At 36.0% G+C, this 13,072-nt stretch overlaps 1 protein-coding gene across 3 annotated transcripts in view; it reads right to left on the reverse strand.

Annotated features, from left to right (window-relative positions):
- Positions 1 to 13,072, reverse strand: part of CUBN (cubilin) — a 267,651-nt gene that overhangs the window by 206,634 nt on the left and 47,945 nt on the right. For all 3 annotated transcript variants that reach the window (XR_012127986.1, XM_037001703.2, XM_073229128.1), the window contains exon 22: positions 11,206 to 11,336. Coding sequence is in view for 2 of the 3 variants with exons in the window: in XM_037001703.2 (XP_036857598.2) it covers positions 11,206 to 11,336 (131 nt within the window). In the remaining variant the exon portion in view is untranslated. The remainder of the gene's footprint in view (positions 1 to 11,205; positions 11,337 to 13,072) is intronic.

The raw sequence follows: 13,072 nt of genomic DNA on the forward strand, positions 1-13,072 counted from the left end.
TAAAAATGGTTCTACATATTGATTAGAGTGGTGATTACTTGGGTATACACATTTGTTAAAACTACAGAATTTATTTTATATTAGAAAATAAAAATCTGTTATATTAACAGTTTGAAAGTTCTCTCCAAAGACAGGTTGAGTTCCCTAAAGGAAATTTCCAGCTTTTTCAGCCCTGTTTCGGCCCATCCAGGAAAGTACTGCAGGAGCCAGACCCAGGAGCTCCTTCCTCCTGGCAGGAGCTGGACAAAATATGTGAGGCACTGGACAATATGCAATCAAGATCATGATACCTGCTTTCCTGCAGCCCCAGCCATTGCTGCAGGCTGGACAAAGGGTGGCTCTGCCCACAGCAACTCCAGCGATGCTGCCCGTTTTCTCCATGTACATAACCAGCTGGCAGCCCACACAGCCTGCCTGAAATCAGATCATGACAAGCCAGACAAAAATGTACCCTGCTCACTGCATGTCAACACCTGGGGCTACCACACTGGAAAGTAAAGTGTAACGAGCTTTCGTGCACTAGAGGGCACCTTCTCCATAAAACTATTACTCCATAGGAAACACTGAAAAAATCAAGAGGCAGAGGAATTTATTCCACACAAAACTACAAGACAAAACACCAGAAAGAGGGCTGAGTGAAACTGAAATCTCTAATCTTCTTGATAAAGACTTCAAAGTAAAAGTCATAAACCTGCTCAAGGATCTACAGAAAAATATTCAAGATCTCAGGGAGGACTTCAACAAAAAGACAATCTGCAAAAGAGTCACCCAGAGCTGAATAACACACTGCCTGAAGTGAAGCATACAAAGAAGGGATTTAACAGCAGGTTTTCACAGATTGAAGAAGTTGCAAAAGACTCAGAAATTAGGGAGTGAGAAAACAATGCAGCTGAAAAACAGAGAGAAAAAAGGATGTCTAGGAATGAAATAATAATAAGAGAGCTCTGTGACCAATCCAAATGGAACAATATTTGCACATTAGGGATACCAGAAGGAGAAAAGGGAGACAAAAGGATAGAAAGTCTCTTAGACGAAATAACAGTTGAAAACTTCCCAATCTCGGGAAGGAAATAGACACTCAGGTCAGGGAAGAACAGAGAACCCCTAACAAAAGGAACCCTAGGAAGGCAACATCACGACATATAATAATTAACATGGTAAAGATCAAGGACAAGGAAACAGTATTGAAAGCAGCCAGAGAGAGAAAAAAAATGATTACATAAAGGAAACCCCATCAGGCTCTCAGCAGACTTCTCAGCAGAAACTTTACAGGCTAAAAGGGAGTGGCATGATATATTTAATGTAATGAAACAGAAGGACCTCCAACCAAGAACACTCTACCCAGTAAGACTGTCATTTAAATTTGAAGTAGGCATTAAGCAATTCTCAGATAAACAAAAATTGAAGTAATGCACCCTCGCTAAGCCAGTCCCACAGGATATGTTAAAGGGACTGCTGTAGATGGAAATTTTCCTAAGGCTAAATAGCTTTCACCAGTGAAAATAAACCCACAGCAAAGGTAGTAGACCAATTAATTACCAACCAAGTACAAAATTAAATCAACTACACAAAATCAGTCAAGGGATACACTGAAAGTACAGAATATAACACCTAATATATAAAGTGTTGAGGAGGAAAAAGAAGTGGGGGGAAGTACCTCCAGATTGTGTTCAAAATAGAGTAATCAGCAATTTAAGATAGACTGTTAGATAGTAGGGAAGCTACCCTTGAACCTTTGGTAACCACAAATCAAAAGTCTATAATAGACACACACACACAAACGAAAGAAAGAAAGAAATAAAATCTAATCATAACACTAAAGAAATCCATCAAATAATAAAAGAAGAGTATAAGAGAGGAAAAAAGAACAGAGAGGAGTTATAAAAACCAGAAAACAAATAAAAGGAACAATTAAATACATATTTATCCATAATCATCTTAAATGTAAATGGACTGAATGCAACAATCAAAAGACATAGAATGAGGAGACTTCAACACACCACTCACTTCAAAGGACAGATCCACCAGACAGAAAATAAATAAGGACATAGATGCATTGAACAACACACTAGAACAGATGGACCTAATAGACATCTACATAACTCTACACCCAAAAGCAATAGGATACACATTCTTCTCAAGTGCACATGGAACATTCTCCAGAATAGACCACATACTAGGCCACAAAAAGAACCTCAGTAAATTCAAAAAGACATAAATTCTACCAACCAACTTCACAGACCACAAAGGTATAAAACTAGAAATAAATGGTACAAAGAAAACAAAAAGGCTCATAAACACACGGACGCTTAACAACATGCTCCTAAATAATCAATGGATCAATGACCAAATTAAAATAGAGATCAAGCAATATATGGAGACAAATGACAACAACAGCACAAAGCCCCAACTTCTGTGGGACGCAGCGAAGGCAGTTCTAAGAGGAAAGTATATAGCAATCCAGGCCTATTTAAAGAAGGAAAAACAAACACAAATGAATAGTCTAAAGTAACAATTATTGAGATTTGAAAAAGAAGAACAAATGAGGCCCACAGTTAGCATAATGAGGGACATAATAAAAATCAGAGAAGAAATAAATAAAATTGAGAAGAATAAAACAATAGAAAAAATCAATGAAACCAAGAGCTGGTTCTTTGAGAAAATAAACAAAATAGTAGGACCCTAGCAAGAATTATTAAGAGAAAAGGAAAATGTACACACATGAACAGAATCAGTAATGAGAAAGGAAAAATCATGATGGACCTCACAGAAATACAAATAATTATTAGAGAATACTATGAGCATCTATATGCTAACAAACTGGAAAACCTGGAAGAAATGGACAACTTTAGAAAAATACAACCTTCCAAGACTGACCAAGGAAGAAACAGAAAATCTAAACAGACCAATTACCAGCAAAGAAATTGAATCAGTAATCAAAAAACTACCCAAGAACAAAACCCCTGGGCCAGATGGATTTACCACAGAATATTATCAGACTTATACAGAAGACATAATACCCATTCTCCTTAAAGTTTTCCAAAAAATAGAACAGGAGGGAATACTTCCAAACTCATTCTATGAAGCCAGCATCACTCTAATACCAAAACCAGGCAAAGACACCACAGAAAAAGAAAATTACAGACCAATATCCCTGATGAACATACATGCAAAAATACTCAACAAAATATTAGCAAACCGAATTCAAAAATACATCAAGAGGATCACACACCATGATCAAGTGGGATTCATCTCAGGAATGCAAAGATGGTACAACATTCTAAAAACCACCAACATCATCCACCACATCAACAAAAAGTAGGACAAAAACCACATGATCATCTCCATAGATGCTGAAAAAGCATTTGACAAAATTCAACATCCATTCATAATAAAACTCTCAACAAAATGGGTATAGAGGGCAAGTACTTCAACATAATAAAGGCCATATATGACAAACCCACAGCCAACATCATACTTAACAGCAAAAAGCTGAAAGCTTTTCCTCTGAGATTGGGAACAAGACGGGGATGCCGACTCTCCCCACTGTTATTCATCATAGTGCTGGAGGTCCTAGCCATGGCAATCAGACAAAAGAAAGAAATACAAGGCATCCAGATTGGTAAAGAAGAAGCCAAACTGTCACTATTTGCAGATGACATGATATGTACATCAAAAACTCTGAAGACTCCACTCCAAAACTACTAGAACAAATATCTGAATTCAGCAAAGTTGCAGGATACAAAATTAATACAGAGATATCTGTTGCTTTCCTATACACTAATGATGAATTAGCAGAAAGGGAAATCAGGAAAACAATTTCATTCACAGTTGCATCAAAAAGAATAAAATACCTAGGAATAAACCTAACCAAGGAAGTGAAAGACCTATACCCTGAAAACTACAAGACACTCTTAAGAAAAACTAAAGAGGACACTAATAAACGGAAATTCATCCAATGCTCTTGGGTAGGAAGAATTAATATTGTCAAAATGGCCATCCTGCCTAAAGCAATCTACAGATTCAATGCAATCCCTATCAAAATACCAACAGCATTCTTCAATGAACTGGAACAAATAGTTTTAGAATTCATATGGAATCACAAAAGACCCCGAAGAGCCAAAGCAATCCTGAGAAGGATGAATAAAGCAAAGGGGATCTTGCTTCCCAACTTCAAACTCCACTACAAAGCCACAGTAATCAAGACAATTTGGTACTGGCACAAGAACAGACCCACGGACCAGTGGAACAGCATAGAGACTCCAGACATTAACCCAAATATATATGGTCAATTAATATACAATAAAGGAGCCATGGACATACAATGAGGAAATGACAGCATCTTCAACAGTTGGTGTTGGCAAAACTGGACAGCTACATGTAAGAGAATGAAACTGGATCATTGTCTAACCCCATACACAAAGTAAATTTGAAATGAATCAAAGATCTGAATGTAAGTCATGAAACCATAAAACTCTTAGAAAAAAACATAGGCAAAAATATCTTGGACATAAACATAAGTGACTTCTTCATGAACATATCTCCCCGGGCAAGGGAAACAAAAGCAAAAACAAGCAAGTGGGACTATATCAAGCTGAAAAGCTTCTGTACAGCAAATGATGCCACCAATAGAACAAAAAGGCATCCTACAATATGGGAGAATATATTCATAAATAACAGATCCGATAAAGGGTTGACATCCAAAATATATAAAGAGCTCATGTACCTCAACAAACAAAAAGCAAATAATCCAATTTAAAAAATGGTCAGAGGAGCTGAACAGACAGTTCTCCAAAGAAGAAATTCAGAGGGCCAACAGGCACATGAAAAGATGCTCCACATCACTAGTCATCAGAGAAATGCAAATTAAAACCACAATGAGATATCACCTCACACCAGTAAGGATCGCCAACATCCAAAAGACAAACAACAACAAATGTTGGCAAGGATGTAGAGAAAGGGGAACCCTCCTACACTGCTGGAGGGAATGTAAATTAGTTCAACCATTGTGGAAAGCAGTATGGAGGTTCCTCAAAAAGCTCAAAATACAAATACCATTTGACCCAGGAATTCCACTCTTAGGAATTTACCCTAAGAATGCAGGAGCCCAGTTTGAAAAAGACATATGCACCCCTATGTTTATCACAGCACTACTTACAATAGCCAAGAAATGGAAGCAACCTAAGTGTCCATCAGTAGATGAATGGATAAAGAAGATGTGGTACATATACACAATGGAATATTATTCAGCCATAAGAAGAAAACAAATCCTACCATTTGCAACAACATGGATGGAGCTAGAGTGTATTATGCTCAGTGAAATAAGCCAGGCAGAAAAAGACAAGTATCAAATGACTTCACTCATCTGTGGAGTATAAGAACAAAGAAAAACACTGAAGGAACAAAACAGCAGCAGACTCACAGAACCCAAGAATGGACTAACAGTTACCAAAGAGAAAGGGACTCGGGAGGATGGGTGGGGGGAAAGAAAGGGGGCATTATGGTTAGCATGTATAATGAGGGGGGAGCACAGGGAGGGCTGCACAATACAGAGAAGATAAGTAGTGACTCTATAGCATCTTACTACACTGATGGACAGATACTGTAATGGGGTATGTGGGGGGGACTTTGTGATGGGGGGTGTCTAGTAAATACCATGTTCCTTATGTAATTGTAGATTAATGTTACCAAAAGAAAAATAGGAAAAAAAGATGTAGACTGGCAGAATGGATAAAATAAACAAGACCTATCTATATGCTGCCCACAAGAGACCCATTTTAGATACAAAAACATACATAGACTAAAAGTGAAAAGATGGAAAGAGATACTCCATGGAAATAATAGAAAAGCAGGAGTAGGACTACTTATATTAGACAAAACAGATTTCAAAACAAAGAAAGTAACAAGAGACAAAGAAGGATATTACATAATGATAAAGTGATCAGTCCACCAAGGGGATATAACCATTATAAATATCTATGTACCCAATACAGAGCACCTAAATACGTAAAACAAATACTTACAGTACGGAATTAAAGGGAGAAATACACTGCAACACATTCACTTTAGGAGACTTCAACACACCACTTACACCAAAGGACAGATCAACCAGACAGAAAATAAGTAAGGAGTCAGAGGCACTGAACAATACATTAGATCAGATGTACTACAGAAGATTCCACCCAAATACAAGAGCATACACATTCTTCTTGAGTGTACATGGAACATTTTCCAGAATAGATCACATACTAGGCCACAAAAAGAGCCTCAATAAATTCAAAAAGATTGAAATTGTATCAAGCAGCTTCTCAGACCACAAGGGTATGAAACTAAAAATAATTACACAGTGAAAACAAAAAATCCTAGAAACACATGGAGGCTAAACAACGTTCTTCTAAACATCAATCAGTGGGTTGATGACCAAATTAAAAAAGAGATCAAGCAATACATAGAGACAAATGAAAACAACTCAATAGCCCAAAAAAACCTGTGGGATGCAGTGAAGGCAGTTCTAAGAGGAAACTACATAGCAATACAGGTGTGCCTCAAGAAACAGGAACAATCCCAAAAGAACAGTCTAAACACACAATTAAAGAAACTAGAAAATAACAATAAATGAAGCCCAAAGTCAGTACAAGGAGGGAAATAATAAAGATCACAGCAGAAATAAATAAAATTTAGAAAGATAAAACAACAGAAAGAATCAGTGGACCCAGGAGATGGTTCCTTGAGAAAATAAACAAAATAGATAAACCCCTAGGCAGACTTATCAAGAAAAAAAAAAAAAGTGTCCACACATAAACAAATCTGAAATGAAAAAGGAATAATCTCAATGGACACCACTGAAATACAAAGAATTACTAGAGAATACTATGCAAAATTATATGCCAATAAATTGGACAACCTAGAAGAAATGGACAACTTTCTAGAAAAATACAATCTTCCCAGACTGACCCAGGAGGAAACAAAAATCTGAACAGACCAATTACTAGCAATGAAGTCAAATTGGTAGTCAAAAAACTACCTAAAAACAAAACCCTGGCCCAGATATTCAGCTTCATGGCTGGATTTTACCATATATTTAAAGATCAAATACTTTCTTAAAGTATTCCAAAGAGTAGAAGAGGAGGGAATACTTCCAAACTCATATTATGAGGCCAGCATCACTCTAATACCAAACCAAGCAAAGACACCACAAAAAAAAAGAAAATTACAGACCAATATCCCTAATGAACATTACATGCAAAAATCTTCAACAAAATATTAGCAAACCGAATTCAAAAATACATCAAAAAGATCATCCATTATGACCAAGTGGAAATTATTCCAGGGATGCAAGGACGGTATAATATTTATAAATCAATCAATATCATACATCACATCAACAAAAAGAAGGATAAAAATCACGTGATCATCTCAATAGATGCTAGAAAAGCAATTGACAAAATTCAACATCCATTCATGACAAAAACTCTTAACAAAATGGGTATAGAGGGTATATACCTCCACATAATAAAAGCTGTATATGACAAATCAATGGGAAACTGAGACAGGCTCTGAAAGGATAAGCTGAAGGTGCCACATGGCTTCCTGGATCCAGTCACCTGACTGCTATTTAGAATATTTATTAGTCTGACCCATGAGTTCGTCCAGCAAAAGGCAGGTTCACAGTGAACAGCTAGGCTCCGTGCGGGATGGAAAGTAAACATGCTTGTGATTTCAGCCCTGTCTGGCCCACATACAGGCCAAAGTGATGGCTATCACACAGGCAGCAGATTGAAAGGTCTGTGGCATTTGCTACCTCAGGATCCCTTTCTCTTTCACCACGTGCCTTTCTTGTATTCTCTTTATCAGTTTCCTTTTCTGTCCAGCTTGCTTCTTCTCTTTTTCTCAACTTACTTTTATTTTACCTATATCTTATCTTTCTGAAAACTGTTTTCTTTATTAAAATTTAACTTTAATATCCTCCCTGCCAGATTATATCAATGTTCTTGGTTCTTACTGTACTAGATTCTGCCTTACAAGATACTGTGAAATTTACAGGAGCTATTTCACTCATTACAGGAATGTATCTTACTTTGCATATTGTTACAAAGATTTCATAATATTTTCAGGAGGTCCAGCTTGCATCATACGTTACCTAAGATACAATTAGTTTACTCATGAAGCAAATTGAACTTGTGTTCATTGTTGATTGGAGTCAGAAGACATCTTAAAGATCATCAAATCCAATCCCTTAATTTTACAGTTGACAAAACGGTGGCCCAGAGAGTTCAAGTGACTTACTCAAAATCCTAATCCAATATTCAGTATGGTTTGGACCAAATATATGAGACAGATAAAACTACAGAAGTACGGAAAATTGTGTGTATACTATAATTGCTTGAAAAGCCAATTTTGGCCATTGGATGTTAAACACTTGAACAAAGTCCAGTGAATATGTCATCTGTATACATAACCTATTGTAATTGCTGGGGCTTCAATTTCCCATGTGCTTGAGCTGGATAATGCAGTCTCCTAGAGAGGGTCCTACAGGACAGAAAGATGTATGATTCTCACACTCAAGATTCTGGAAAAATCTAAAGCCATGATACCAAAACACAGAACTTGAACTACTGCAGAGAACAGCAGTTTCACATGAAATGAAGAGTAGTGGCCAACCACTCTGAGAAGAAATAAATCAGACATTGAGTAGGGATCTGAGTGGGAGGGTTTTCTTAAACTTTATGTATTGTTTGTTTGTTCACTTGCTCACTCATTTATTCTGGGGAGGGCTTTAAAAGATGAGCACCTAGGGAATCTCTGGATGCTAGGCTATGCCAGTGGGAGCCCATCCTGACACAGGAAAAGCTCCCAGTGCTTTCTGAAGGGAGCATCCGTGAATCACCACGCTCTGGGGTGATCCAGAGACTGAGGAATGCCAGGGAGGCTCCATCACTATATGCCTATATAGAGCTAGACTGGTAGTAGTTTGGTCCATTAAATATCTTTTTATATATGATGCAAAAGGAAAACCCAGACTCTCTAAAATGTCACATCCCAAGTAGAAACATGAGCCTAATGAACCATGACAACCTCATCAATTCCATAGGCTTTTGGGGCTGGGGTCTTCTCTGGCTTACAAATTACCTCAAAGACCCGGCTTGCAAAAGGTACTTGTTTTCTATGCTGTATTTTTAAAGAGTAATGATGAGAATTATTAATAGGAAAAATACAATAAAAGGAATAAATGCTAAAAGTTTCAATATCATCAAGTCAAATTTAGAAATGTGTATTTTTCCAAAAAACCTTCCATCTCCTAAAATAGAATTCCACCTAGTAGTCTCTTATATTTATCTGACACTGTCTTTTCTCTAACTTCTTAAATTAAGTATTGAGTTTCTTTGGGATCTTTTTATTTTGGTAGAATTTTAAGCTTATGGAAAAGTTGTAAGAAATAGCTTCCCTTACTGTAGGTTGCCTTTTTGTCCTGCTTATGGTGTCCTTTTCTGAACAGAAGCTTTTTAGTTTCATGTAGTCCCACTTATTCACTTTTTATTTTGTTTCCCTTGCCTGAGGAGATGTGTCCAGGAAAAAATTGCTCATGCTTATGTTCAAGAGATTTTTGTCTTTGCTTTCTCCTAAGAGTTTTATGGTTTCATGTCTTACATTTCTTTGATCCATGTCAAGTTTACTTTTGTGTGTGGAGTTAGACAGTAAACTAGTTACATTCTCTTTCATGTAGCTGTCCAGTTTTCCCAACACCAGTTACTGAAGAGAATATATTCATAAATGATTTATCCAATAAGTGGTTAATATCTAAAACACATAAAGAATTCATACACCTCAACACCCAAAAAACAAATAGCCTGATTGAAAAATGGACAAAGGATCTGAACAGACATTTCTCCAAAGAAGAAATACAGATGGCCAATGGGCACATCAAAAGATGCTCCATATCAGTAATCATCAGGGGAATGCAACTCAAAACCACAATAAGATATCCCCTTACACAACTGAAAATGGTCACTATTCAAAAGACAGGAAATTACAAAAGTTGGCAAGGATGTGAAGAAATGGGAAAACTCCCACACTGTTGGTGGGAATATAAATTGGTGCAGCCACTGCGGAAAGCAGTATTGAGGTTCCTCGAAACACTAGAAACAGAAATAACAAACAACCCAGTAATTCTACTTCTAAGAATTCCCCCAAGGAAAACAAAATCCCTGATTCAAAAAGATATATCCACCTCTATGTTCACAGATAATTATTTATAATAGCCAAGTTATAGAAGCAACCTCAGTATTCATCAATAGATGAATGGATAAAGAAGATGTGTAAACATACATAATGGAATATTATTCAGCCATAACAAAGAAATCCTGCCATTGTGACAACATAGATAGAGCTAGAAGGTATTATGCCAAGTGAAATAAGCCAAACAAATACCATATGATTTCATTTATTTGTGGAATATAAAACAAAATAGCAGTAGACTCATAGACACTGAGAAGAAACTGGTGGTTACTGTGGGGGAGGGGTTGGGGTGAATGTGTGGGAAGGGTAATGAGGATAAAGAGGCACAAAAATTCTTAATCATAACATAAGGTGGCCACTGGGATGGCAGTACAGCATGAAAAATAGTCAATGATTCTGTAACATCTTCCTATGCTGACAAATAATAACTGTACTAGTAAGGGTGAGGATTTAATGATATGGGTAACTATTGAAACACTGTGTTGTATACTTGCAACCAATGTAAGATTTTATATCAATGATACCTCAGTAAAAAAAGAAATAGCTCCCCAATCCCTTTTACCCAGATTTTCTACATATTTGTATGTTTCTCCCAAAGTTTCATCTCCCTATCTCTCTGTCGGACTCTCTCTCTTTCTCTCTCTCTGACTTGCTTACTTGCTTACTATTTGAACCAGTTAGGAGTAATTTGGCAAAGTGAGTATCTTTACCCTTGAAAAGATCAGTGTATAGAAAAAATATTCCTTTATAAAACAACTGTACAATTATCAAAATTAGAAAAATTCAACATTTAGACAATACTGTTGTCTAATTCTTACTCTATTTTTAATAAGGAAGGCACTGAAGTAACTGCACTATTTTCCCATAACTTTCTTTCATTGTGTACCACGGATTTGGGGATGAAGTGCTCTCATACAACCATTTTGTAATGGAGTAAATGAAACCAAGTATACAATGCTGTTTTGTTACCTGCTGATGTGTCAGTTTCTTCATAGTTTATTAAAAAGCCTTCATAAGCAAGGTCAGAGTCAGCCACAAATATAAGCACTAATGAGTTGGCACTGCTGGTAAGAGAAGGTGGGACTGATTTTCCACAGTATCTATTTGAAACCAAGAAAGAGCACACGTTTAAAACTTTTAGTACACCCGAAGTGATGGACCAAAAATTAGGACATGTAAAATAATACTTGTACTGCTACTAATAATAACCCTTATTAACTTAAAAAATAACACAAAACATTTACAAAGTTGTTAAAGATCACCCTGCTCATGATTACTTCCCTGAAATGGTTTTATGTGTGTGACTTGTAGAAGAAATTTAATTAAGTTAGAAGTTATGAGCTATATTAGGTCACCATACAGCAAATTAATGAACCTATTAATAGAAATGTAATAAGCTTTTACAACAAAGAGAAGCTAAATATTATAAGCCCATAGAGCACAGATTCTAGCATCAGCTCTACCACTTAGAGGCATTATGACTTTGAGCAGATCACACAATCTCTATGCCTCAGTTTTCCTGTCTCTAAAATGGGATGATGATAGTACCTACTTCATAGAGTTGCCTTGAAAATTACATGAGTTAATATACTGTATATAAAGAACTTAGGAAAGCCTGAAATATAAAGCCCTGTATAGGTGAAATCTATTATTTTTAAACAGCTGGTATATACAGAGGTAAGTTTGATTACCAACCCATATAAAGTTTTTTCTGAATAAAAGTAATTTCACTCAGAAACACTATTCTAGTAATGCTAAAAGTAGAGTTGTAATACAAGTCACTTTGCCAAGAGCTTTTTTCTAGGGAAACATTTGTAAGACGTGTCTAGTCTAGAAGACTAGAAAACAGAAATCTCAAATAAAGTACACTTGGTAAAATTAACCCAATGAAATGACAGTAAAAAAAAAAGTATAGAAACCAAAATAAGATGAAATGTTGAACACCGGGAATGGATGAGTTAATTTATGATGGAGATAAAGAAAAAAATTGGTGTATAATACTGTTGCAGTGTTAAAAGATTTAATATATTGATCAAAATAAAGGTAGGTGAATTAATATTTTACATGTCTCTGTATAGGCCCATGTCTGTGAAATTTGGGCAGGATTATTACAGTTCATGCCATTTGGCAAAAATTAATGTATTTTGTAGTGATTATGAGTCAAGCACCATAAGGTAAGAAAAAGAAGAAAGTTTCAAAAATAAAAGATTAAGAAAGTAAAGACAAAAACTGAAGAGGAAGAATAAAACATAGGAGAAAAATAAGTTTAAGAAAATAATGATTACAGGGAAAATGTTTAAAAAATGGATGAGAAAAAAATGAAATGCAAGAAGAAGGAATACAAAAGAAATCAGAAGATTTCCATTTCCAACAAAGAAGTAATAACAGGAGCTGGTTGTGACTTTGTACCTGACACAACTAAAAATCTGGACAAAAATATATAAAACAATGGCTCTCAAGATACTGGATATCAAGCAATGAAGGACAATGTCTCTTCAGAGACAGGAAACTAGTGAGTTTAATAGCACAACTGGAAATAACCAAATTGTTTCCAAGTAATTTAACTGCATCCCAAAACAAAGCTCAAGAATACTTACAGGAATACAATAATGTTCAGTGCACAGGAACAGAATTGAAAATGTCTGGCATCCTACAAATACTATCAGGCATGAAAAGAAGGAAGAAAGTATAACCCATAATGGAAAGAAAAATTGATAAAAGCATAGCAAAGAATGACACAGATGACTGAATTAGCAGACAAAAACATTAAAATAGTATCCCACAGATTAAAGAAGCTAGAGGAAAAAAATTAAGACATGGAAGAAATTAATGATGG

The sequence above is a fragment of the Manis javanica genome, chromosome 2 (genome assembly GCF_040802235.1).
Source record: "Manis javanica isolate MJ-LG chromosome 2, MJ_LKY, whole genome shotgun sequence".
Classification (NCBI taxonomy): Eukaryota; Metazoa; Chordata; class Mammalia; order Pholidota; family Manidae; genus Manis; species Manis javanica.